Source organism: Chionomys nivalis, chromosome 20, assembly GCF_950005125.1.
Source record: "Chionomys nivalis chromosome 20, mChiNiv1.1, whole genome shotgun sequence".
NCBI lineage: Eukaryota > Metazoa > Chordata > Mammalia > Rodentia > Cricetidae > Chionomys > Chionomys nivalis.
Window position 1 is genome coordinate 3,932,718 of NC_080105.1, and position 26,625 is coordinate 3,959,342.

At 49.7% G+C, this 26,625-nt stretch overlaps 1 protein-coding gene across 2 annotated transcripts; it reads left to right on the forward strand.

Annotated features, from left to right (window-relative positions):
- The first annotated feature begins 4,959 nt into the window (after positions 1 to 4,959).
- Positions 4,960 to 22,950, forward strand: LOC130862752 (cytochrome P450 4F3). Of its 2 annotated transcripts, XM_057752550.1 has the most exons (13): positions 4,960 to 5,009; positions 5,333 to 5,531; positions 9,907 to 10,051; positions 11,237 to 11,290; positions 11,378 to 11,505; positions 13,732 to 13,853; positions 16,877 to 17,147; positions 20,208 to 20,274; positions 20,471 to 20,600; positions 21,453 to 21,586; positions 21,680 to 21,744; positions 22,353 to 22,435; positions 22,748 to 22,950. In XM_057752550.1, the coding sequence occupies exons 2-13, from the start codon at positions 5,334 to 5,336 to the stop codon at positions 22,914 to 22,916; spliced, it is 1,566 nt and encodes a 521-aa protein (XP_057608533.1). In that variant the 5' UTR covers positions 4,960 to 5,009; position 5,333; the 3' UTR covers positions 22,917 to 22,950. The 2 variants fall into 2 exon arrangements, with proteins under 2 accessions (XP_057608533.1, XP_057608532.1); XM_057752549.1 differs by lacking the exons at positions 4,960 to 5,009; positions 5,333 to 5,531; positions 9,907 to 10,051; positions 11,237 to 11,290 and having other exon boundaries at positions 11,389 to 11,505; positions 22,353 to 22,392; positions 22,748 to 22,834.
- The last annotated feature ends 3,675 nt before the right edge of the window (positions 22,951 to 26,625 follow it).

Sequence of the window (26,625 nt, forward strand, 5' to 3'; positions counted from 1 at the left end):
ACAGAAAAAGTCCCATAGATTATTGCTGATCTCAGCCTTGGACAGGGAAGTCTATTCTTCCCACAGTCAGCTGGTAGCATGCAGATTCATAACCGGTTAAAATGCTGAAGTAACTGGCTGTTGGGTCCTAAGTGAGACATCTCTACACCCTACCATGGCGTAGGGATCTTAGGGACAGAAAGGATGTAAGAGTCGGAGGCTGGGGAGGAGACCTGTGAAATTATCTTCTGAACATGACATGGTGTGGTACTCACGTTCTCACAGCCAGTGTGGTCACCTGGGAGGGTCAAGCCAATGAGGTAAGCCAACATTTCAGCATGCCACACCCATGCCCACAAGCATACAAGCACAATAAATAAATAATACAATAATAAAAAATACCTGAAAGGGGCATTTATATTAAAAAAAAACAAAAATGTAAAAGCTCATGATTTTTGAGAGAAATGAATGGAAGCATACACAAATGGAGGCCTAGGTCATGGTTATGGATCAGGGCACAATACTGTATGGATGCAGAGAAGCCACAGAGTGCTGGCAGAAACAAGACGACTTAAAAAAATAATTATACATATATGTGTGAGAGAGAGCACACATGCCGTACCGCACATGTGGAGGTCAGAGGGCAACTGTGGCAGTTGATCCCAGGTTGTCAGGTTAGATGGCAAAGTGCCTTTACCACTGGGCCATCCTGTCAGCCCTAAACAATGGCTTTATAATTTCTGTGGAAAAAGGATCAAAGAGCCCAGTGGGGTGGCTCCTTTGAGCGCCTGGCATTTCTGCCAAGAAGCTGGGGCTTTCTGTATGGGTCTGGCCAGCAAATGTCCTGTGGGCTGCTGGGCCTCGGACCTTACTGCAGGGTGGGAATGCAGCATTTCTGGCCTTAACCTGGGGCCGTGCAGCACTGCAGCATGGTTTCTGCATGACTCCTTCCCCTTCCCCCACCACCGGAGGGGAAGTTGCTGCTTATCTCCGCTCTGAGGGGAAGTGTGCAGAAGGTGGGTCGGTGTGTTTCAGGTGGTCCACCTGCTGCCCCGCACTCCTCCATATGACTCAGGCTCTGCTCTGGCGTCACCTCTTGTGGAGGTCCTTCTGGTCATTGCATCCCGAACAGTTCTTCATTCTCCTGGTCCATGCTAAATCCTTCCCAAGCCTCCATTTGACTTGGTCCTCTTTCCTGTTGGTATCCCTCATCAGACATGCGCATCATGATGGTGGGGACCTTGTATGTCTTATGTGTCCTGAGTCCAAGCCACAGGCCAGGGATTCTGTAGATGCTCAGTGGCTCACTAAAGAGGGTGTAACATCACCTCTCCGTTTTAAGGAAGACAGAGGCTCATGGGAGGCAAGCTACTTGTTTGAGTTTGCACAGTCAGCTTGGACTCAGTTCCAGTGAGTTTGGAAGTTGTCTCCTTCTGACGGCTAAGGAAGAGAGGTGGGGTTCTAGTAGCAGGCAACATCTTTGAGAGTCTAAAGGGACCCCAGGATCCAGGCATGGTGACATACATGATTGTAATCCAGGCACTCAGGAGTCTGAGGTAGCAAGATTGTGTGTGTGCATGCACATGTGTGTGTATTTGTATGGGTATATAGATGCATATGCATGTGTCCTTGCCTGTGTTTGGAAGTTAGGGGACACCTCAGGCGTCACTTGTCAGGATCTCTCACTGGCCTGGAATTCTTCAGACAGGCTACGCTGGCCTCAAGGGTTCATCTACCTTTATGCCTCAGTGTTAGGGTTACAGGCACATGCAGCCATGCCTGGACTTGTTTTTTAATTAAAATTCTATTTACTCATTTATTTGTGGTGTGGACATGTGGAGGTCAGAAGACAACTTGTAGGAGTTGATTCTCACCTTCCTAGGTCACAGGCTTGTAGCAGGCCATCAGGTCTGGGGGTAAGTATGGTATTCAACCATCTCCCTGGCCCATGTCCAACTTTTTCCGGAGGTACTGAGGACTCAAACTCAGGTAGCGCCTCATGCTCGCTGAGTAAGCACTCTTACCCACCGAGCCATCTCTCCCTCCACATCTGTTCTCCTTTGTTTAATGTGGGCTCTACCGATTGAACTAGGCTCCTCACACTTGCAAGGCAAATGCGTAACCTACAGAATTGTGCCCCCGTCCTGTCCCTGGATTTGTCTGATAGAATTCTCAAGAAGCTCTGGGAAGCTTTATGGGACCCATAATTCAGCTCTGAAGACTGAGGCTCAGAGCCGAAGGGCTGATCTCCTGGGACTGACTGAAACTTCTGGAGCCATTGTCCACTGTGTGGAGGGAGAGGAGGGACCAGGATGCTCCAGAACAAGCGCCCCCCTCTACTGCCACTGCCCTGACTCTCTCTGGGGTTGTCCCATAAGCCTGGCTTCTGCCACGGGTCTCCCTGAAAGAAAACTCCTGAGCTGAGGGCTTATCATAAGGACAGGCCCCATATCCGACTTCCTGGTCCCTTCGGCCACCGGACCCTGGAATCTGCAGCCGCGGTTGATGGAGGCTGCGTGAAGGGACCCCCGAGTCAGAGTCACAGTAGTTCAAGGCTTCCATGTGGAGCCAGGCCTGGCTTCCAGCCCTGGTTCCTGAAACCTTCATGATCTTGCACATTGGTGACCTCAGCACCTGTCAAAGACACAAGGACCCACTTGTGCTGCTGCCCCACCTCACACCTGTCCTCACACCTGTCCTCACACCTGTCCTCACACCTGTCCTCGGAGACTTCCTTTGTCTCTGTTGAAAAGTCGCCTCCTGGGCTGTAGAGACAGCTCAGAGGTGAAGAGCGCTGACAGCCTTTGCAGAGGACCCACCTTGGGCAGCTCACAAATGCCTGCAACTCCAGCTGCAGGGCTCTGACCTCTGGACTCCTGCACTCACATACAAACCCAATCAGAGACATTCGCGGACACAGTAACTACAAACAAAACCTTATAAAAGGAAACTCACTGTCTCCAGGAAGCTCACTTTGACTGTAGGCCTAAGTCAGACCAGGTTCTCTTCGTGCATGTGTGTGTGTATGTCTGTGAGTATGCACACGTACACTCACGACCTCTGTGTGTGGGTGAAGGCACTTGCCTTGCTCCCGCGTGGGTCAGAGGGCACGCCCTCACGTGCCTTCCACCTCCTGTTTGGGACAGAGTCCCTGGAGCACCATGTGTGAGTGTCAGCTCCTCAGCATCTGTCCATCTTCATCCCCCACCTAGCCGTGGCTGGGCTCACAGATGTGCGCTGTGCTTGTGGCATTTTGTGTGGGTTCTGGGAATCTAAACTCCTTACAGCCGCCAGGCAGCTAAATTCCTGACTGATCTGTCTCCCCAGGCAGACTTATTTATTTATTTATTTGATTGTATTTCTTCTTGTTGTTGCTTTTAAAATATTTTATTTATTTATTTTTGTTACAGAGTCTCACTAGGTAGCTCACTATGTAAATCAGTCTAGCATTGAACTCATAAGATCTGTCTGCCTCTGCCTGCAGAGTGTTGGGATTAAATTCATGGGCTGTGGTGGTTTAAATAAGAATTGGCTCCATAAGTGCGTAAGTGCATATATTTGAATGCTTAGTCACCAGAAAGTGTCACTATTTAAAAGGACTATAATGGTTTGGAGGTGTGGCTGTGTTGGAGGAAGTGTGTTACTGCTTTGAGGTTCCAAAAGCCAGACCCAGTATTTCTCTCCCTCCCTCTCCCCTCCCTCCCTCCCTTCTTCCCTCCCTTCCTCCCTCCCTTCCTCCTTCCCTCCCTTCCTCCCCCTCTCTCTTTCTCCCTCCCTCCCTCTCTCTCTCTCTCTCTCTCTCTCTCTCTCTCTCTCTCTCTCTCCCTCTCCCTCTCTTTCTCTCCCTGCTGCCTGTAGGATTTGAAGCTCTCAGAGCCATGTCTGCTGCCGTGCTCTCCACCGTGATGATCATGGACTAACCTCTGAAGCTGTCAGCAAGCCCCAGTTAAAATGCTTTCTTTTTAAAAAGCTGTCTCGCTTGGTCGTGGTGTTTCTTCACAGCAATGGAACCACCATGCTAGGCAAGACTTTATATTAAACTGTGTGTTTGCGTCTCTGTGTAGGTGAGCTTGTGAGCGTGGGTGCCCAAGGAGGCTGTATGGGAGCTGAGATTACAGAACAGGTTCTCACTGTGGTCCACGTTGGCCTTGAGCTACCTGCTTGGATGACAGGCACATGGCACTGTGACTCTGTTGCAGGCAACAGCCACCCGCCACCTGGCTGACCAGGCTGGAGATGGCACTGGGGTGTAGACGGAGATATCTCCCCTTACCTCAGCAGGGCCAGGAGGAGGGGAGGATGCAATCTTCTGGGAAGAGCATCCTGGGTATGGGAAGAGAAGCAGGAGGCCATTAAGGAGCCCCAAGTGGCTCCTGGTACGGGGCCATGTGATCCCAGCACTATAAATGTCCCTCCGTTGAGAGGATGCTGTTCCCAGTGGGGTGGAACAGCACTGGAGCTGTGATGAGCTTTAGGCTCTGACAAGCCTGAGATTTCATTTTCTGAGCTGTGCAACTTGGGTTAGACTCTTGCCCTCTCTGAGCTTCAGCTTGCTTTTCTGTTGACTCTCAAGACTTAGTCCAGACTGCTCAGAGTGTGGAGGGAAAGAGGCCTTGTGAGGATGCTGGGCACCTGAAGAAAGCAGAGAATTCGTATAGACTAGCCAGGGCACAGGAGACAAGATGAGGCCCACAGCACAGTGGGAGGACTTTCCTCACACTCTTACACGGAGCAGAGTCCCATAGTGTTGGCCAGCCTGTGTCCTCACCCTCTCCTTGGGGCTCCATCTCCACCCATCTGCCCACTGCTTCCTCTAAAGCCTCCACGTGAGAGGTATGAAATCCTGGGGACCCAGGACTTATCTGTGTGACCCTGAGTGTGGGGTCCTGATTGGTTCCCCCTCTGCTCCAGGCTGGCTCCACCCCCATGTGGTGGCTACCTGGCCCAGCCCAGACTCCTCTAGCCAGTCCTGGTCAGGAGCCAGAGACAGTGAGAGAAGGACCTGGGGAGCACAGTACTCCGCAGAGAAGGTACCAGGCTAGGATGAGTGGGCTGAGGGGCCCTGGCCTGGGGTGGGAGGGGCTGGCTGTCCTAGGCGGGGCGGCACAGGAAGTCAGCATCAGCTGTTGATTTCTGGCCACCGGGGTATGACTAGGACTCAAACCAGTATCTTCCTCCTGCATCTTCTTCTCTTCCTTCATTTCTTCCTTCTCCATCTCTTTCTCCTTCTCTTCTTCCTCTTCTCCTCCTTGCCTTTCCCCTGCACTGCCCTGGGTCTCCCTACCTCCCCAGGCCTTATCCCCAACCCTTTCCTGTGCCCCAGGATCTCACCTTGTGTCCATTTGCCCTGCAGGATGCCACAGCTGAGCCTGTCCTGGCTGGGCCTGGGGCTGGCAGTAGCCTCCCTGTGGCTGTTCCTACCCCTGGCTGGGGCCTCTTGCCTCCTGGCTCACATCCTGGTCCAGGGTTACACTGCCTATGAAACCTCCCAACGCCTTCGCTGTTTCCCTCAGCCTCCCAAACGAAACTGGCTCTTGGGTCACCTGGGCCTGGTGAGTGCGGCAGTGAGGCGGGCCTGGCTTTCAGGGGGGAAGGAATTGTGAGGAGGTTGGAATGGGCTCAGGGAGCTGGGGCAGGGGAGAGTTGGGGTCGAGGACAGCAGAATGCATCATTCCAAGGAAAAGGTTCTGAGCCTTTTCCATCCCGACTCTTCTCTGCATCCATCTCTAGCTGTCTTCCCCACGGATGTCCACGCTGCAGGGCTCCCAGCATGGGCTCCACAGACTGAGGACCCTGGTGTTCTCAGGTTCTCTGTGCTGGGCGTAAAACCTCCCTAGGGGAGATCAGGACCAGCCCCCTGGCTCTGTCATATCTTTTCAGCACATCTCTGGCCTCCCACTGGTCACAGACATGAACTGCAATCCCACCCAGACACACCCAGGACTTGGGTGGGCTGGGAGAGCTCTGAGGTCTGATTTCCTGCCCCCTTCAGTGTCTTTCTCTTATGTCTGGCTTCTCTACTGAGATGTACCAATGAGCCCTGTTGCTCAATCTAGATATGAGCTTGTCACTGGCTTCCCCTTTCAGACTCCTTCCCAGAACCCGTCCTCCACACCACACCTTCAATGTTGACTTATTTCTGCTTTTCCCTCTGTGTGATTTGGTGACATTTGCTTTCCTTGTAAATGGCATGGTGCCAGGGGTGCAGAGGTTCAGCTAGACCACAGGCTGCTCTGCCAGAACAGGGTATCAGCAAATGCCGGGTGAGAGCTACCACCCTGGTGGAGACCTAGGGGTCACCTCTACTCTTTTGGGGTCTGCCAAGGCTACAAGTTCCCCAATGTAGTCCTTCCTAGTGGAGGAGCCAGAGGCTACATGGGTGCCACACTGGCTTTTCCTGGGTGGATGTGGACAAGTGTGTATTCACCCCAAGGAGGCACCCAAGTGGCAAGTCCACTCGTGTCCAGCTGGGTGAGAACAATGGGTTTGTTAGGTGTTTTGACAGAGAAGAGGAGAGGGCTTATTTATAGGATCATGGGTGATCCCCAAACAACTTATAAGGTCCCACCCATCCTGAGTGACAGCTTCATGGAAGCTGGACCACAGAGTCCTGACTTCAAAATCCTCCTTTTCCTGTATATTCTAGCATATCCGAAGATACCGTCTATCCAGACTCTAGCGTATCCCAAGATATCACTACTGCTGCGGGGAGAGTCCTAGCTGCAGTACCGGAAGGGGGTCTCCCGACCCCCTCTCTGGACTCTAAAATCTCTATCACCATTACCATTGGCCTGGCTACTACTCTAGTGTTCTGCTGAGGTTGCCATGACTACCAGGAAACATTGGAAACGACATCCTGTTAGGCTTAGATGGAAAAGTGCCATATAAAAATGGGCCCCCTAGACTATGGAGGGATATGTGATACCTTGGGGACAAGTCCTGAGACCACACTATCTCCCCATGTGAGTTCCCTCTTGTGGTTGCCTCCGATGCTGGGACTGCAGGGGATGAGAAAATCCACCTTCCAAAGCCAGGGTGGACATGGTGCTGGCAAGAGACCTGGAGGAAGCATGAACTAACTGCTGCTTAGCCAGGACAAGCTTTGACAGCTCGTGAATTTCCACCTTCCAGACTCCTGATGCCCATCTACCTTGGGGTCTCATGAGCCCCTCCCCAGCTTCCCAGAGGAAGTGTTTCAACTTAGAGGAAACTGTCATGCTACAGATACCAACCCTGCCCATGTTGAACACCCAGTGTCCATCTGGTGACACCGGTTTGAAGGTTCTGGAAACTTCAGGAGGCAGGGTAGAGTTGGAAGACATAGACCACCAGGGATGGGCTCTTGGGGTGTCTTGTCCTCTGTCCTTTCTTATCTCTCTCTGATTCCTGTCCATGTGAGGTAAAGAAGTTCCCTACCATAGCTGCTGTGCCGCCATGTGAAACACCGAGTGGGCGGGTCGAGCAGTCATGGACCAGATGCTCTGAAACCTGGAGAAGAGCGAGTCTTCCTCCTTTCGCTCACAGGTTCATAGACACAACTAACACAGAGTCATAGGGGTTCTGGAGGAACCTGATGAGAATTCAGACAGCAATGGCTGCACTTAGAAATAATGGCTGTGCTTGTGAGGTAATGGCTGTGCCTGTGAGGTAATGGCTGTGCCCATGAGGTAATGGCTGTGCCCATGAGGTAATGACTGTGCCTGTGAGGTAATGACTGTGCCTGTGAGGTAATGGCTGTGCTTATGTGGTAATGGCTGTGCCTGTGAGGTAATGACTGTGCCCGGTAGGTAATGACTGTGCCCGGTAGGTATGGCTGTGCCCATGAGGTAATGGCTGTGCCCGTGAGGTAATGGCTGTGCCCGTGAGGTAATGACTGTGCTCATGAGTCTTTTTTTTTTAATGTTTTCTTTATTATTTATTATCTATACAGTATTCTACCTGTATGTACACCTGCAGACCAGAAGAGGGCATCAGATCTTGTTGTAATATGAGCGGCAGGGCTGCGTCCCCGGCACCCAGCCGCCCACATGGCTAGCTTATGTCCCGAAATAATTACACGGAAACTGTATTCTTTTAATCATTGCCTGGTCCATTAGTTCCAGCCTCTTATTGGCTAGCTCTTACATATTGACTAACCCATTTCTAATATTTTATGTAGCACCACGAGCTGGCTTACCAGGAAAGATCTTAACCTGCATCTGTCTGGAGTGGGAGAATCATGGCGACTCACTGACTCAGCTTCTTTCTCCCAACATTCTGTTCTGTCTACTCCACCCACCTAAGGGTTGGCCTATCAAATAGGCCAAAGCAGTTTCTTTATTAATTAACCAATGAAAGCAACAGATTAGAAAGAGATCACTCCCACATCAAGATCTCATTACAGATGGTTGTGAGCCACCATGTGGTTGCTGGGAATTGAACTCAGGACCTTTTGAAGAACAGTCAGTGATCTTAACCTCTGAGCCATCTCTCCAGCCTGCTCATGAGTCTTTAAATGGGAAAAACCACTGTGTTTGTAGTTAGAGTAGAGGCTACCTGTTCTATGGGATTTTCCTCCATATTGCAGCATTTCTTCCTAACTGAAATATTTTCTCCAGAAAGGAAAGGGGGCAAAGGCACCTCAGGAGGAATAGCATATGAGATACTTGAGGATCTTAACCCAACAATTTAAAAAGGGGTAAACATTTGCTGGACAGAGACTGACTAGACAAACTGCACATAGAAAGATATTCCAACTATGGAGTTGCCTGTGAGCTGCATAGAGAGCTCCAGTGAGCTTTATTTTTCAGGAACTTTCTCAGGTGGGGTGCGATCTACAGCCAGCGACCCTGTGGCTTTTCCAAGTGGGGCTCCCCATCAGAGAGTCACTTATCTGGTAGGTCAGTCTCTTAAACACTAGTTGTCACCTACTGTATACTCTGATGGCCTCCAGCAACCCCAGCACTGGGGAAATGCAGCAGCTGGGTCCCCAGAGCTCTTTGTCTCACCAACCTAGTTAATCAGTGAGCCTCAGGTCAGTGAGAGATTCTGTCTCAAGGAAACAAAGTTGGGGCTGGTGAGATGACTCATCAGGTAAAGGTGCTGACTGCCAAGCCTGGTGATTTGAGTTCAATTCCTGGGACCCCACATGGTGGAAGGAGAGAACCAACTTCTGCAAGTTGTCTTCTGACCTCCACAATATATACTATATAGCACATGACCCTGTAGTGATGAGGCGAGCAGGCCTGCTTTTCATCCCACCCGGCTCCAGCACAGCTAGCTTAGCCTCGGAAATAATAACATGGAAACTGTATTCATTTAAACACTGTCTGGCCCATTAGCTCTAGCCTCTTACTGGCTAACTCTCACATCTTGATTAACCCATTTCTAATAATCTGTGTTTACCACGATGTTGTGGTTTACCGTGGAGATTCTAACCTACGTCCATCTCGGACTGGAGCTTCATGGCATCTTCCCAACTCTGCTTTCTTCCTCCCAGCATTCTGTTCTGTCTTCCCCACCTACCTATGGTCTGACCTATCAGGCCAAGCAGTTTTCTTTATTAATTAACCAATTAAAGCAACAGATAGATAGAAGACCCTCCTACATCAACAAATAAAATGTAATAAAAAATTTGTAAAAAAAAAAAAAACAAATTGTATGGTACCTGAGGTTGACCTCTGTTCTCCATACTCTCACACACATGATCATGTGCACATGTGCACACATAAGCATGCACACATAGATAAAATACAGTGTTTAGAATTTGAAGTGAGGATATGTCTTCTCTCCCATGACTGGGGATGGGGCTGGGGGCACCCGGGCGGGGCTCAGTCATATGAATAAAGTCCTGGATGGAATCCCTGGGACTCCCAGTGCCTCCCCACCCTACGTATTCTCTCTGGCAACCCAGAGAAGCAAACACTGGCGAGTCATCTTCTTCTACAGATCCAGGCCTCGGAAGAAGGGCTCCTGTACATCCAGAGCCTGGTGCGAACCTTCAGGGATGTATGCTGCTGGTGGGTGGGGCCGTGGCAACCTGTCGTCCGCATATTCCACCCTGCCTTCATCAAGCCTGTGCTCTTGGCTTCAGGTAGATACCATGCTGGTCCCAGCATGCACAACCGTGAGTCTCAGGAGACCTCAGTGCAGCCAGGAAGGACTGCGGTAGGAATGTCTCTGCTGCAACTTCCTTCGAACCCACCCGACTCACCTGTGGGCATTCCATGTGGTATTTCAGTGGCCTTCATCTTTCTAGTGTGTGTTGTTATCGGGCTGTGCCTGGTTCTCACCTGGGTTTAAATGACAGTAGTTTCTCTGGGGTCACAGACAATTGGGACATGTTGGCTTCTCAGTGGCACTTGTCTAAGGTGCTGGTAGCAACAGTCTTTTTTTTTTTCCTGGAGTGTCTGAAGTCTGGGGCCAGGAGTTTTCGGGGCTATGACTGAGACCTCTTGAGAAAAATCTGAGTAATGCTGAGGACTGTTTAGGTCACATCAGGGAGGTTAGTTTTATTATTTTTGCTTGTATTAGGTGTGTGCAGATGTGTGTGTACCACAGAGCGAGTGTGGCAGTCAGGGAACACCTGTGGGAGTCGTTTCTCTTCTTTCACTATGTGGCTCTCAGGAATTGAACTCAAGTCATCAGGCTTAGTGGCAGGCACCTTTACTTACTGAGCATCTCACTGCTCCCAAAATGAACTTTTACCCTCCAGAACCATATTTTCCTAAACACTATATTTTATTTTATTTTCATTATGTAGCTCTGGCTAGCTTGGAACTTATGCAGACCAGGCTAGCCTGGAGCTCACAGAGATCCACCTGCTTTTCTCTTCATAACCCTGGGATTAAAGGCATGCTCCCCCATGCCTGACCCAGAAATGGACTTTCAAATCACAACTGGAGCCTGTCAATGGGGAGTGCTGAGGTGTGCTTGTCACAGTTAGGGCAGGTCATGTGTGTCTCTGTCACGTGGCTGTGTCAGTAAGTAGCAGCACGTGCTGGAGCAGACAGAGCACTGGGTCTCTGCAAAGGTCTGCAGAATGGGATGCTGTGCTTAGCAGGGCAAACATGCTCAACCACGCAGTAGCGTGTAAAGGCGTGCTACAGTCTGTGTGTCACAGCAGGCTGAGTCCCCTCTGTCTATTGCGGTTGCACGTCTGGCCTCTCTTCTCTCCCTCCCTGCCCCAGTCCTACCATGTGCACTTGGAGGGGAGGGTGCGGCTCCCAGGCTAAGGGAGCCTGCTGCCACGGCTCCTGATGGTGCCTGTTCACATCAGCTTCAGTTGCTCCCAAGGACGCCGTCTTCTACAGCTTCCTGAAGCCCTGGCTGGGTGAGTACCAACAGATGAGGAGCGGGGAACACCCCCGGGGGCCGGGGGAAAGTGCTGTCCTTGCCCACTGCCACGCTGCTCCACTAGGAGATGGTCTCTTGATGAGCACTGGTGACAAGTGGAGCCGCCACCGTCGCGTGCTGACACCCGCCTTCCATTTCAACATCCTGAAGCCGTACGTAAAGATTTTCAAGGACAGCACCAACATCATGCACGTGAGTCCCTGGAGCCCAGGCCCGTAGCTGAACCCCCAGGGAGGAAGAGCTATAGACAGATCTGGCCTCCGGTTCTTGCCTCAGATGGAGGCTGTGATAAAAGACCCTAATGGAAGCGACTTAAGGGAGGAGGTCTCTTTGCCTAACACCCCACCGCGGAAGCATGAGGCAGCTGGTCCCATTGCGTAGTCAGGAAGCAGAGAGGGAGGAAAGCAGGTGCTCAGCTCACTTTCTCCTTTTGTACAGCCAAGGAGCCCAGCTGGGGCCTCCCACTTTTAGGATGGACCATCCAGTTTAGGATGGACCTAACTGAGCCTTCTAGTTCATGTTTGCTGCGTGATAAAACTCCCAGACAAAAAGTGACTTAGGGGAAAAAGGGCTTGGTTGGCTCAATCTGTCGCTGCAGGGAAGTGAAGGCAGGAACTGAAAATGTCATGTCAAGAGCAGAGAGAATAAACGCATGGTTCGCTGCTCACCCAGGTTAGTTTTCTCTGTGTACAGTCCAGGGACCTCTGTCTGGGGAAGGGTGCTGCTCACAGTGGGCTGGGCTTTCCCACGTCAGTTAACAGTTGAGATACCCACGCCCACAGGCTAAGCTGATTTAGAAAACTCATGGAGTGACTCTTCTCAGGTGGTTCTAAATGTCTAGCTGACAATCAGAACTAGTCAACCCATTCAGATAACTCCTTCCAGTCGTGCACAGAGGGGAACCTAACGCAGCTAAGCCCTCAAAGCATGCCTGGAAGCTTGTCTCCTAGGCAGTTCTAGATCCTGTGAGGTTGGCAATCAACACTGATCATCACAGAGGGTGTGTATGTTCACATGTGTGTGTGCGTGTGTGTGTGCGTGTGTATGTGTGTGTGCGCGCACGCGTGCGTGGAGGCCCAAACTTGAGGTTGACAATCTTCATCCATCTTTCTCAGCCTATCTCACTGCGGCATGGTCTCTCAGTAGAGCCCAGAGCTCACAGATGCAGTTAGTCTCCTTAGCCAGCTGTACTGGGGGTCTGTCTCTTCCTCCTATATGCTGGGATTACAGGCAAGGATGGTCATACCAGGCTGGGATCTTCTGTGATAGGAAACAGGAAGCCTGGGGTTTTCCCGAGGGATTCGCTGCTGCTCTCTGAGCTTTCCTCTGCAAATACATCTGAGAAACAGCCCAGATGAGGACTAATAGACACGAATTATTGGTATTCCTAGAAAGGATTCTTATGATCAGGGGCAGCAATCTCTCATATATTACAGGTGTGTGTGTGTGCATGTACACCTGTACTCTTGTGTGTGCATGCATACCTGTGTATTGTGCATGGAAACCTGTGTGCATTTGCATGCATACCTGTGTGTACATGCATGTACACCTGTGTGCATGTGCATCTACACCTGTGTGTGCATGTATACCTGTGTGTGCGTGTACTCTTGTGTGTGTGCATGTATACTATGTGTATGCACATACACCTGTGTGTATGCATGTACACCTGTTTGTGTGAGCATACACCTGTGTGTATACACCTGTATGTGCATGTACACCTGTGTGTGTGTGCACATGTATACCTGTGTGCGTGCATGCAGTAGAGATCAGAGAGCAACTTTGGGTATCATTCCTTAGTTGCCATCCATCTTGCTTTTTTGACATAGGGTCTCTTGTTGCCTGTAATTCACCAATTAAGCTAAACTGGCTAGCCATTGAGCCCTAGGGACCCTCCAGTGTCCACCTCTCTGGGGATAGGATTACAGATACATACCACCATGACCACTTTTTCTTCACATGGGTTCTGAGAATTGAACTCAGAACCTCATGCTAGGATGACAAGCACCTTTCTGACTGAGCCACCTCATCAGAACCCAGAGATATTTTTAAAATAAATCTATAACACTGAGGATCCAGAAAGCTAGCACTGGCTGAACACCTCGCGTGCCAAGCATGGTCACACATGCCAATTCTGTAACAGCCGCTATCTGTTTATACTTTCACAAGCTTGTGAAGTAGATGGTGCTGCTGCCCAATAAGGGTGACCCTGAAGGTCTGACCTATCCGGGACCTTGTTCAAGTCCACCCAGGCAACGAAGTGAGCTAGACATGGTGGAGTATAAGTTCCATCCTGTTTTGGCACACAGCAAATCAGATTAAATCAGATGCTGTTTTGGGAGGTTTCTTTTTGGTGGCTGGGGTTGGGAAGAGGTACAAAGTCCCAAGGTCCAGCCCATTTCTGTTGCCTTCTCTGACCAGGCCAAGTGGCAGTGCCTAGCCTCCAAGGGAAGTGCCCGTCTGGACATGTTTGAACACATCAGCCTCATGACCCTGGACAGTCTGCAGAAGTGTGTCTTCAGCTTCAACAGCAATTGCCAGGAGTGAGTCCCTGGCATGGCCTGGGCACATGACCCATAGACACAAGGGAGGGAGGGCTGGAAGGGAGAGAGTGAGCAGTGCAATTGTTCAGGTGATGGGATGGGGATGCAGGGCCTGCATCCAGCAGTGAGGACGCATCTTGGAGATGAGGGTATATGGGGAGGTGGTGGCTCAGTTCTAAGGACCCGGAAAAACTAGGCCAAGTGATGTGAACTTCATTATGATATTTCAAGGAAACAACTGAGGGTGTTTAAGTTTGCAGTAGCCAGATTGCTCCCACTGTAACAAAATATCTGGGACAATTTCCATCAAGAGAAGAAGGATTGTTTGCGGCCAGGGTTTCAGAGGCTTCAGTCAGTTGGCTTCTGTGATGAGGCAGTAGCTCAAAGTCAGAGCATGGAGAAGAAAGAGGAGGCTTTTCAAAGTAAAGAGAGAGATGGTGGAGGGGTTCATCGGTCCCCACCTGGGGTTACAGTTCCTGGGGTAGTGAAGGCTTGCTGTGTGACATGATTCTTGAGGAGATGTAAACAAATATCTACTCATCCCATGTAGGGAACCTATGACAGATCAAAGGATACCTCAAAAGTCCAACTTGGTGAACTAATGAGTTCCATAGGGGTCACTTACAGAAGCAGAAATGACTCACAGACAGCTGAATCACCAAAGCACACACCAGCAGGGCTGACAGCTCACAAAGCTGGAAGCTCGGAGCTCTCTGCAGCCCTACAGGTCAGAGGGTCTCCTCTCTCCAGTAGTCCTTACTAATGTAATGTTGGAGAAGGATGGGCCCTGGGAACCTGGTGAGTTTCAGGAATTACCTGAGACTAGCTGTTTACTTCCTGAGTCTTAAAGAATCTTGCTCCAGCAGGGAATGTTTCAACTCAGAGGAAACTATAGTACAATAAGGCGATTAATGGAAACAGAGAGATGCTTTCTTCAGTGGTATAACTGCTGGTAGGGGTGCACACTCCTGCAAATAACCCTAATCAAACTCACTGAGTCACAAGTGATACCAATTAATAATTATAGACATGGATGTGTGTAGAAGGAGGGACTGCCTTCCCGCCACCTGGCTCCCGGCCACCGGTTAGCTTTACCCAAAATAATTACATGGAAACCGTATTCATTTAAACACTGATTGGCCCATTAGCTCTAGCCTCTCGCTGGCTAACTCTCACATCTTGATTAACCCATTTCTATTAATGTGTGTAGCACCACAAAGTGGTGGCTTACTAGGAAGATTCTAACCTGCATCCATCTCGGAGAGGAGAGCTATGGCGTCTGCCTCATTACCTTCTTCCCAGCATTCTGTGCTGTCTACTCCACCCACCTATGTTCTGACCTATCAGGCCAAGCAGTTTCTTTATTAATTAACCAATGAAAGCAACACATAGAAAGAAGACCCACCTACATCAGAAGTGGAAAGAAGACAAGTAGGGAAGAGGAAGGAGAGGGACCTGTGTGACGGCGTAAATGAATGCAGACAGATTATAAAAATATATACAGCCTTAATAAGGAAATAGACTTACAGGACCACAGGTTCCTGCGGAGAACAGGAAAAGCAGAGAAAAGGGCTGCTGGGATCACACCCGGCAGATTTATCCGTAAACATTAGCCCGAGGCTATATCCCTACAGACCTGGGAGGGAGGGAAGGAGTCAAGTGTCCACACAGTACTCTGGGACATAGAGGCAGCTCACACAGATGCAGTAAAGGACAAGAGATGATCAAGAGTCTCAGGCTCTTTCTTGTGGTGGATTAACTGACTTTTCCCCTGGGACAGTCAACCAAACACTTCTTCCCCTAAGGTGGGCACTCAGGATAGACCAAAGTCCACCTCTATAAGACCAATGAGTATTAAGGCAAAGGCACAGCTCTCACCCAAAGGAGAGAAAAAACTGCTTATTCTGGAGCCAAATATGAGTGACAGTGGCCCTGAAGTTGACTCAGGTTTCCCCAAACTCTATGTTTCAGCATGGTCAGAGTTAGAAGATAACAGAAGGAAGTCATACATTGGGGGAGTGTGGAGAGTTGGTTCAGGGTTAAGAGCACTTGTTGGTCATGTGCAGGGCCCAGGTTCAGTTCCAACCCCACCAGGGTAGCTCACAGCCATCTGTAGCTCCAGTTCTAGGGGATCCTGCTTTGACCTCCGTGGGCACTAGGCATGCACATGGTGCACATGTATACACACAGGCAAAGCACTAACACATAAAATAAAATAAATAAATTTAAAGATATTTTTAAAAAGTCATAAATCAAGGCACTTTAAAAATTCATGGAAGGAAACATCAGGTCAGTAGATTAATGCAGATTAGGGATGTCCACTGTGGGCTCGGGAGTCATCTGACGACACACTTAGTCTTTGTTGGTTGCTGGGAACTATGGTTTTGTTAAGTTACTGCATTTGAAAAGGTTTCACTTGTTAGTCACAAGTCACAGAGATGGGCAAGGAATGGTGACTGTTACGGGGGCTAAAGACAGTCCAGGCTGTAGTTAGATTCTGCACCTGAAGCATTCCAGCTCTCCACAGTTCCTGAAGTTCTAATCAGCGAAGTAGCCTTGCAGAGGCTCAAGATCAAGTGCAGTTCCTCCTAGGAATGCCCGTCACAGGGCTTGCTGGACTTACAATGCACAGTAGAAGGGTTACTTCTAGGAGCTTCACCATCACCGAGACCTTCCTCATCATGGATGGTGACCTCACGGATGTACATGGAGTCCTACTTTCTAGATAACTTGTGGCAGATGGTAGGGGCAGAGAGAAATAGTTGGAGTGGAGGTGAGGGTCTCCTGACCCTCCACCTACTAGGAGGTACTAATATGTCTGAAACTATCACCAGAGACCTGGGTACCACTGTATTGTTCTGATCTAGTTGCCATGGCTCCTGGGTAAAGTCCAAGGTGGCATCAACAGTAAACACATGCTTCTAGCTTCTCCATCCCCATGGGCAGCAGCTCCTGGCTGCTGACATGTTTCTCAGTGCTCATGTATGTTAAAGCTTCACCTTCTCTATGCTGACACCCTCCAGGAAGCCTAGTGAATACATCGCTGCCATCTTGGAACTTAGTGCCTTAGTGGCCAGAAGGCACCAGAAGCTGCATCTGCATGTGGACCTGCTCTATTACTTCACCCGGGATGGGATGCGCTTCCGGAAGGCCTGCCGCCTGGTGCATGACTTCACCAATGCTGTCATCCAGGAGAGGCGTCGCACCCTTCCTGATCAGGGTGAAGATGATGTCCTCAAGGCCAAGGCCAAGGCCAAGACTTTAGACTTCATTGATGTGCTGTTGTTAAGTAAGGTGGGTTCCTTAAGGGAGGCAGATGTCTGGGGCTGGGATAACAAAGCTGAGCATGCTCTGTCCTTACTATGTCCTGGACCCTATGCAGCCTCCACTCATCACTGGCCCTGAGCCCTTCACCACCAAGTGAACTAAGGTGTCTGGAACCCTGCTTGGGTATCTACATCCATTGAGTCACCTCAGACTAGAGAGGGGCTCTGGGCACAGGAAGACTGTTCTTGACTTCCCAATTATGGGTCGTTGCACATAACATGTACAAAGGGTGGGAAGGAGACCCTGAATACCAGCCATGCCAGCTCTCCTCATCCTCATTTGCCACACTCAGACCCAACACCCCAGGCCCCTAGACTCACATGGGTATGGGTGAGAAAGGAATAAAACCCAAGGTAATATACCGTTGATATTGTCATGTCAAAGTAGAAAGGGTTATAACCCTTCTGTAGTGGGGGCTGCGGGCTGTGTTCCCACAGCCCGGCTCCCTGCCGCCCAGCTAGATTTACCCGAAATAACGACACACAAACTGTATTCTTTCAAAGACTGCTTGGCCCATTTCTATTCATGTGTGTAGCACCCCAAGATGCGCTTACCGGGAAGATTCTAGCCTATGTCCATCCTGGGTCGGAGCTTCATCGCGCCTGCCCTGGGGAGCAGCTGCATGGCATCTGTCTCTCAGAGGAGCTGCCCTGCATCTTCCTGGGAGAGGGGAGCATGGCGTCTGAGCTCACTTCCTCTTCCTCCCAGCATTCTGTTCTGTTTACTCCACCCACCTAAAGGCTGGCCTATCAAATGGGCCAAAGCAGTTTCTTTATTAGCCAATGACCTTCCTCCATCACCCTTCAGGAGAGACCCAGCCACAGTGGGTGTGTAGCATTTGCTAACATAGCCAGGGGCAGAGTCTTGCACAGACCAGTGGACAGTGAGAGCTGATTTCTCCTCTCCTTTGGGGCTAGGGACAGGGCTCAGTTGATATAGTGCTTGCCTAGCATGTACAAGGCCCTGGGTTCCATCCCAGCACTTTGTAAACAGAACATGGTGGTCCCTCCCTGTCACCCCAGCATTCATGTGTTGGAGGCAAGCGGGTCAGAGGTTCAAGACTATCCTTGGCTACAGAGTGAGTCTAATGTCAGTCTGGGTTACATGAGACCTGGTCTTACAAAGAATTGAGGGAGAGAAAAGAGATGGATCTTAACATAGAGGGCAGTGGTCAGTTTGAGGATAGGGGGAACACGTCATACATCAGTGTCTTTAGAGATGACCACACAGGAACTTCCATAGCTGAAGCTCTGGGGACCTTTGAGTTTTAGAGGAGAAGTTAGTGTCATTGAGCAGTAGGCACACCTTCCTATGGCTGTGTTCGGCAGCCTGGTGCCCAGGAGCAGAACAGTCCACTCTGCAATAGCAGCAGCTAGGATGACGGACAGCAAAGCTCCCCATTCCCAGGGTCTCCTCAGTGGGCAATGAAATCCTGTATATGTAGCATTGAAAGAAAACTTTGTGCATATGTTCCCGTGTTGTGTAGGTCTGTGCTCATGTGTGCATGCTTTTCAGAGAACAGAGGTTAGCACTGAGTGTCTTCCTAGATTGCTCTCCATCTTGCTGTATTTTAAAAATGGTTTTAGGTTTATTAATTATATTTTACACGTATGAATGAATGCCCTGTCCACATATATGTGCACTCTATATGTGCCTGGTGCCCAAGGGAGTGAGAAGATGGCTTCAGATCTCCTGGACCTGGAGTTATAGTTGTGAGGCACCGTGTGGGTGGGAATTGAACCAGGGTCTTCTATAAGAGCAGCCAGTGCTCTTAACCACTGAGCCATCTCTCCAGCTCCTCCACCTTGTTTTACTTATTACATTTGATTGATTGATTGATTGATTGATTGATTGATTGATTGATTGATATGTGTGGGGTATGTGTGTGCTCCCAGGTCACAGAACAACTTGGGAGCTGGTTATCTCCTTCCACTATGTAGTAGCATCCTTGACTTCAAACTCCTGTCAAACTCATGTCTTCAGACTTGAAGGTGAGTGCCTTTACCTGCTGAGCCATCTCATCAGGTTTTTGACACAGGATCTGTCACTGAACCTGGAGCTCAGAGATCAGCAGCACTGGGTAGTTAAAGAGCTCCGGGAACCCACTTATCTCACCTGTCCAGGTGCACCATGCCTGGCTTTTATGTGGGTGCTGGGACTCCGAACTCGGGTCCTTGCAAGTGCTTTACCAACTGAGCCACTTCCCAGCCCGGGTCGGTCACAGCCATTATCTTCAAGCAGCAAGGCTTGAATGCTATAAGGGTTGGGGCTTCTGCGGGACAGTTGTCACATCTGTGTCTGCTCCCTGTGAAGAGGAAGGATGAGGAATGGTGGCAGAAGTGAGGAAGGAGGAAGGGAGAGAGCAAACTGTGCTCTGAAGGGTGAACTGGGTTTACTTAGGGACATCTACAGGCATGCATGCCAAATATTATCTCCCGGGAGATAAGACACTTGGGTTTCTATTTTAATAGCATTTTAAAATAACACTGTTTGTTTGTTCATTTATTATTTGTTTGTTTGTTTGTTTATTGTGTGTGTCTATGTGTGTGGGTGCCTATGCCTCGGTACACACAAGGGCCAAAGGACAACTTCAGGGAATAGATTTTTCTCCTTCCATGTGGATCTCAGATTAACCTCAACTCATCAGGCTTGTGACAAGAGCCCTCCTCCGCGGAGCGCTCTCACTGGCCTTTTCCTAGACACACATGGGAGCATGCTCTTTGGCAGCTGTCCTGCATCTGTCTTCAAAGGCAATCCACATTCAACTCCTGTACCCCAGGGTGCCACTCCCTTCTCCAGACACTTGTAGTGCAGGATAAAGAACATTGATGAGTTGCTGGTTCCTCCAGAGGCCAGCAGCCAGGGATGACATCATTGGCGTGGGGACTCTGGTGATGGTGATTAACACAAGGACAGAGTTGTGGTTCGTTGGGTATCGAGATGGACCAGGGGTCTTCAGAGACTGTCCCAGGTTAGACACAGGAGTCCTCCAAACTGGTGCCATTTGGTGTCTTGCTTTGTCTTCAGGATGAACATGGAAAGGCACTGTCTGATGAGGACATCCGAGCAGAGGCCGATACCTTCATGTTTGGAGGTGAGCCTTCTGTGAACTGCTGCAGAGAGGGAAGGGGTCTGTCTGGGCATCCTGGTGACATGGCAGGCAGACCCTGGATCCCTCTGTTCCTTCCCCTTCCCTGTCCTTCCTGGCAATTACACCTCCTGGGGACTGAGCCACCTATGTGGTAATACTGAAGCAGCCAGAGACCCCAGGCTGCCTGTCTGCCCCTCAGGCCATGATACCACGGCTAGTGGGCTCTCCTGGGTCCTGTACAACTTGGCAAGGCACCCAGAATACCAGGAGCGATGCCGGCAGGAGGTGCGGGAGCTCCTGAGGGACCGTGAACCTGAGGAGATTGAATGGTAAGTGCAGGTCCTGGGGTGTCTCTGAGCCCCTCTCTTCAGCTCCTTTCTCTAGAGAAAAGACAAGAAGTGAGAGGAAAAGAGAAAAGAGGAGGCTTTTACATAGGAGAGGGGGACTTTGAAAGATGGAGGTGAAGGGGGAGGAAAAGAAATGAAGGAGTGGGAGACAGAAAGCTGTGTGTGTGTGTGTGTGTGCATGCATATGTGCATGTGTGTGCATGTGTGTGTGCACGTGAGGGCAGTGCTTGCAGAAGCTAGAAGAGTGTGTCAGAGTCTCTGGAATTGCGCAGCAGTCGAGAGCTGTCTGATGTAGGTGCTGAGGACTGCAGTACAGTCCTCTTAACTGTTGAGCATCTCTCTGCCTATTTGTTGATTTTTTTATAATGTTGCCATTAGATGTTGAGATCTCTCAGGAAAAGATTCTAAAGCTACCTGACTAAACTTTCTTTGTACTTCCCTAATTTTTGATTTAAAAACCTTTTGATTAATTAAAAGTTAATTGCTAATAAACACACAATTAAACTAACTAATCAGTAAGTTAACCAACTGTTAATTAGTAGTCAATGTATTTTGAGATGGAGTGTCACTGAGTACCATAGGCTGGTCTGAAGCTCAGAATCCTCCTGTCTCAGCCTTCCACTGTTGGAATTTTGTTTTTGTTCTCATTTTTAAAAATTACGCTGTTGGGAATTGAACTCAAGTCTTCAGACTTGTTGGCAGGTGCTTTTACTCACTGAGCTGTCTACACGGCCTGTGCTTTCACAATGCTCAAGTACCTCATCTCAAGATTATTTTATTATAGGGAGAAAGTTTTCACTGGGTCACAGAGGAGCTGGCTGGGGTTTCTTTCAGGGACGACCTGGCGCAGCTGCCCTTCCTCACCATGTGCATCAAGGAGAGTCTGCGGTCGCATCCCCCGGTCACTGCTATCTCCCGCTGCTGCACTCAGGACATTGTGCTCCCAGATGGTCGGGTCATCCCCAAAGGTGCCCATAGCATTGGGGAGGAGAGGGAGGGTCCTGGGCAGACAGTGGGTCCAGGGCGCTCAGTTTGTCTTGACGGCCTCACTTCCTCCGCAGGTGTCATCTGCAGAATAAGTATTTTTGGGACCCATCACAATCCAGCTGTGTGGCCTGACCCCGAGGTTCTGTCTCTTTATTCTCCTATGTTGTAGACTGCGGTTCTAGAGGAGAAGGGGTGTGTGTGTGTGTGTGTGTGTGTGTGTGTGTGTGTGTGTGTGGTGCAGGCTGTCCTTGACCTCAAGCTGTAGCCTAGGATGACGGATGATGTAAAACTTCTGATCCATCTGCTTCCACCTCTTGAGTGTTGGGATGACAGGTTTCCAGCACTGTGCCTGGTTTATATGGTGCTGGATGGGATCCAGGGCTTTCTGCTCGCTAGGCAAGTGCTCTACGTACTCAGCTACCTCCCCAACCCTAACCCTAGGTCCTAGGAAGCAGGGTCTTGGGGATCCCAGGCTAACCTGGAAAGCCTATATAGCCAAGATTGGCCCTGAACCACTGATCCTCCTGCCTCCACCTCTGGGCTGCCAAGATGACAGGTTTTCACCCATTCGATTTTATGCTGGTGTGGAAATGGAACCCAGGGCTTCCAGCTGCTCCTAGCCTAGACGAGCACTCTACCAGTCGCGGAGGCAGAGACATCTGTTCTTACCTTCCCCGCGGAGGACTCTCTGCTCCTGGTTGTGGTGGCAGAAAGCACTCACCCACCAGATCTTTGTATCTCCTGCAGGTCTATAACCCCTTCCGATTTGATGCAGACAGCTCCAAGGGTAGGCCATCCCTGGCTTTTATTCCCTTCTCCGCAGGGCCCAGGTGAGGCCAGGAGTGAGGGGGCCGGGTTTGGGGCTGATGAGCAGGAGGAGTTGGGGTCCGGGGGGTGGGGGACCGTTAGCATCTCCCTCCTGCCCCTTTGCACTTGTGCAAATGTTTGGGGAACCAGGGAGGGGAAGGTGAAGAGCCCCTCTCCGTGCTCAGAGTCTCTCCCTAGACCATTTGGTTACTGGTCTGGATCAGGCTCTGAACATGCGGATGCCCATGCATTGATCCTGGGCCAAGTTCTAGTGCTGGGTTGGTTCGGGGTGGGGTCTAGAACGTAATCAGAGTTCCCACCCTGCCCTCCCACAGGAACTGCATCGGTCAGACTTTTGCCTTGAGCGAGATAAAGGTGGCGCTGGCGCTGACCCTGCTGCGCTTCCGCGTCCTGCCGGACGATAAGGAGCCACGCAGGCAGCCAGAGTTGATCCTGCGTGCAGAGGGCGGGCTATGGCTCCGGGTGGAGCCGCTGAGCACGTAGTGACCCCACACCTGGCCTCGGACCACCCCCATCCCGCGAGCATTTCCAGCAATAAAAATCTTTGTCACCGGTGTCTGAGCCTGGCCAAACATCAACAGGGAGGCTCCCATGAGCCACAGGCAGCCACGGAAAGTGTTTGAGCAGTAGAGGTCGGATTTAGGGGACAGGAAGACCAATATTGTTACTGAAAATTTTCTGCACCCCAATAAGCCTCTCTGTCGACGCAATAATCAGAATCAGACCAAATCAAACCGAATTAGAAAAAGTCCAGGTTTAATGGCTATAAGGGCTCCCGGATGACTTTCCAGCCTCCCAGAGAGCAGACGGGAAAGGAAGACGACCAGAAAACCTCCTGTTTGGGCCCGGGGAAGGGTACAGTTTAAATACCCTGTGGTAGCCGTCTTCAACATCTCCGGAAAAGGAACACCATTTGGTGGGCTTTCTAGGGGGGCGGAGTATGGACTGAGACAATTTCCAGGGGAGGGGTTTTGGGGTAGAACTTCCACACAAACATTCCAGACTCTTTGGATATATGGATGCCAAGGACCAAGGAGGCAAAGCCCTGGGCACACCTGTGGAAGGATTGTCTGTATTAAGCCAACTGAGGTGGAATGATCCTCCGTGGTAACTGTAGGTGGCACCATTACCGAGTTTGGGTTCTGGGTTGAACAAAAAGAAAGAAGCAAACCTTTGGTGAGGGCTGACAGGTTAAGGTCACTGGCTCTGCTTAAAGGACTGGGGTTCAGCTGCCAGCATCCACATGGCGGCTCACAACCATCTGTAACTCCAGTTCCAGGGAATCCCACGTCTTCTGGCTTCCACAGGTGCCAGGCATGCATGTAGGGTAGGCAAAATAGTCATATACTTTAAATAAAATAATGGTTTTTGGTTTTTTTTTTTTTTTTCAATTTTTTGAGACAGGGTTTTTCTCTGTAGCCCTGGCTGTCCTTGAACTCCCAGAGACCTGCCTCCTGAGTGCTGGGATTAAAGGCATGTGGCACCACTGCCCAGCCAATAAAATAAATCTTAAACACACAAAAAAGGAGCAAGTGAGTTAAGCACCATGTGGCCAGCTACCTCATGCCCCTGCCACCAAACCATTCCCACCGTGTTGGACTGCGACTTGAGCTGAGAACCAGAATTAACCTTCTCTGTTTTCATTACTTTTCTATCGCTGTGAAGAGACACAGTGACAGGAAACTGTACAGATTCTATAATTCTATACTGTACTATAGTGTGCTGTAGAAGAAAGTGTTTACTGGGAGCCTACAGTTCCAGGGAGTGAACCCATGACTCTCATGGCAGGGAGCACAGTGGCAGCAGGCAGGCATGGTGCCGGAGCAGTAGCTGAGACCTTATATCTCATCCACAAGCATGAGGTAAAAAGAGCTAACCGGGAATGGCCTGAGCTTTTGAAACCTCAAAGTCCCCTGACTCAGTGACACACCTCTTCCCACAAGGCCACTGTATTAGTAAGGATTCTTCAGAGAAACACAGCTTATAGACTGAATGTATATAAATGAGACTTAATGGAGTGGCTCGCAGGCTGTGGCCCGCGTGTTCTAACAAGGAATGTCTAACAAAGGAAAGGCCCGGGATCCAATAGTTGTTTGGCTTATGAGGTAGGATTGTCTCGGCTGGTTTTTAGTATATGCCAGAATCCTGAAGCAAACCGCAGTGCAGGAATTCTCAACTTGTGGGTCGTGACCCCTTTGGGGGTTGAACAACCCTTTCCCAGGAATCACCTAAGACCGTGACAAAACACAGATATTTACATTGTGACTCGTAACAGTAGCAAAATTACAGTGATGAAGCTGCAGTGAAAATACTTTAATGGCTGGTGGTCAGCACCACATGAGGAACTGTTTTAAAGGGGCAGCACAGCACTGGGAAGGTGGAGAGCCTGTTCCAGTGCCAGTGAGGAATGAATTTACCAGCAAGACCACGGGCAAGCAGGCAAACAGCGAGGCTCCTTCCTCCATGTTCTTTCTGTAGGCTACCAGCAGAAGACGTAATCCACATTAAAGATGGCTCTTCCTACCTCACATGATCAAGTAAAATCCCTCAGAGGTGTACCAAGCAGCTTGGGTTTTCATTAATTCCAGACGTAGACAAGTTAAAAGCCAGAAATAGCCATCACAGCCACACTAATCCTTCCCAAACATTTCCACCAAGGAGGGACCAAGCACTCAAACATATGAGCCTATGGGGCTATTCTCATCCAGACCACCCCGCTCCCTTATCTTCCGAGGGTGTTCCATTACAGCATCCAGACATACAATCAAGGAAAGGGCATGCCCAAGACTCTGTGCTAGAGAGGAGAGTTCCCAAAGGGCTGGTCAAAAGTGCAGAGGAGTGCCGGCAGCCCCGCAGGATTCTTGACTCCCTTCCCCCTATGTCAGCCTCTCATGGTTTCATTGGTGACTTCTTCTGCCTTCTGAGACCCCCCCCGCACTGCTGTTTGCTCCGTGGACCCTCTGGTGCTACATGCTGGCCAAGAGAGACAGGCTTAGCCCTCACTGTCAGCCCAGGGCTATCACAGACGTCAGGAGGTGCGTCCTCTCCTCCCCAGCTTTGCTTCATGTCTATTACAGAACACCTGGAGCATTTGGGGGTAGCATGGAGGAGGTCAGGGATATTTCATTTGACTCCTGAGATTTAAAGCTGAACCCCGGGAAAAAAAAATCCCCTTCGAAGAGCCAGGGACCCGTAGAGCGCTTGAGTGCTCCACTGTGTGATGGGGCAGGTCAGCCCCTCTCTCTGTCCTCCAGCTTCCTCATCATATACAACAGGGAGCAATCCAACACAACTGTAAGGAGCGAGCATAAGGGATTTGGGGTTGTGCCTGGTACATAATAAGAACCTCGGTGGGTATCTCAAGCCTCTCTTGGGAGCCTCGGTGGGTATCTCAAGCCTCTCTTGGGAGCCTCGGTGGGTATCTCAAGCCTCTCTTGGGAGCCTCGGTGGGTATCTCAAGCCTCTCTTGGGAGCCTCGGTGGGTATCTCAAGCCTCTCTTGGGAGCCTCGGTGGCTATCACAAGCTTCTCTGGGCACCGTTAGTTCATTTTTTTAAAATTCAAAGGCAGGTGATCTAGTATTTGTGCTTGTTGCAGCAGCTCTGCCTATCTTGGTGGCTCTGCATATATTTACAACATGGGTTGAAAATCAATTTATTGCTATTATTATTTTTCATATGCTTATTATTCATTTTGGGAATGACCATTCAAATGTTTGGTATATACAATTGTTTTGTAATATAAAATATTCCGTACATTCATTCTCATATATTTATACATCATAAATACATAAGGCATTATAATTTAGTATATGTCATATAGGAATTAGAATAACAAAAAGCCTGTTACTAAAATTTCACAAAAATAAGAAGATAGAGAAACCCTGTCTTGAAAAACCAAAAAAAAAAAAAAAATAAGAAGATAGTATATTAAAATAGTAATAATATTTATGAGAGTCATCACCTAAAATCATAGGTTGTTTATATCTCATAACAATGTATTATAGATATTTTATTTTATAAAATAGATCTTTTCATACAATATGTTCCGATTACAGTTTCTCCTCCCCCAACTCCTCCCAGTTCCTCCCCACCTCCTCTTCCATCCGGACCTACTCTCTTTCTGTCTCTCACTAGAAAACAACTTCTAAGGGACAACATAAGATAAAATGTAATGCAATATGAGAGTAGGGC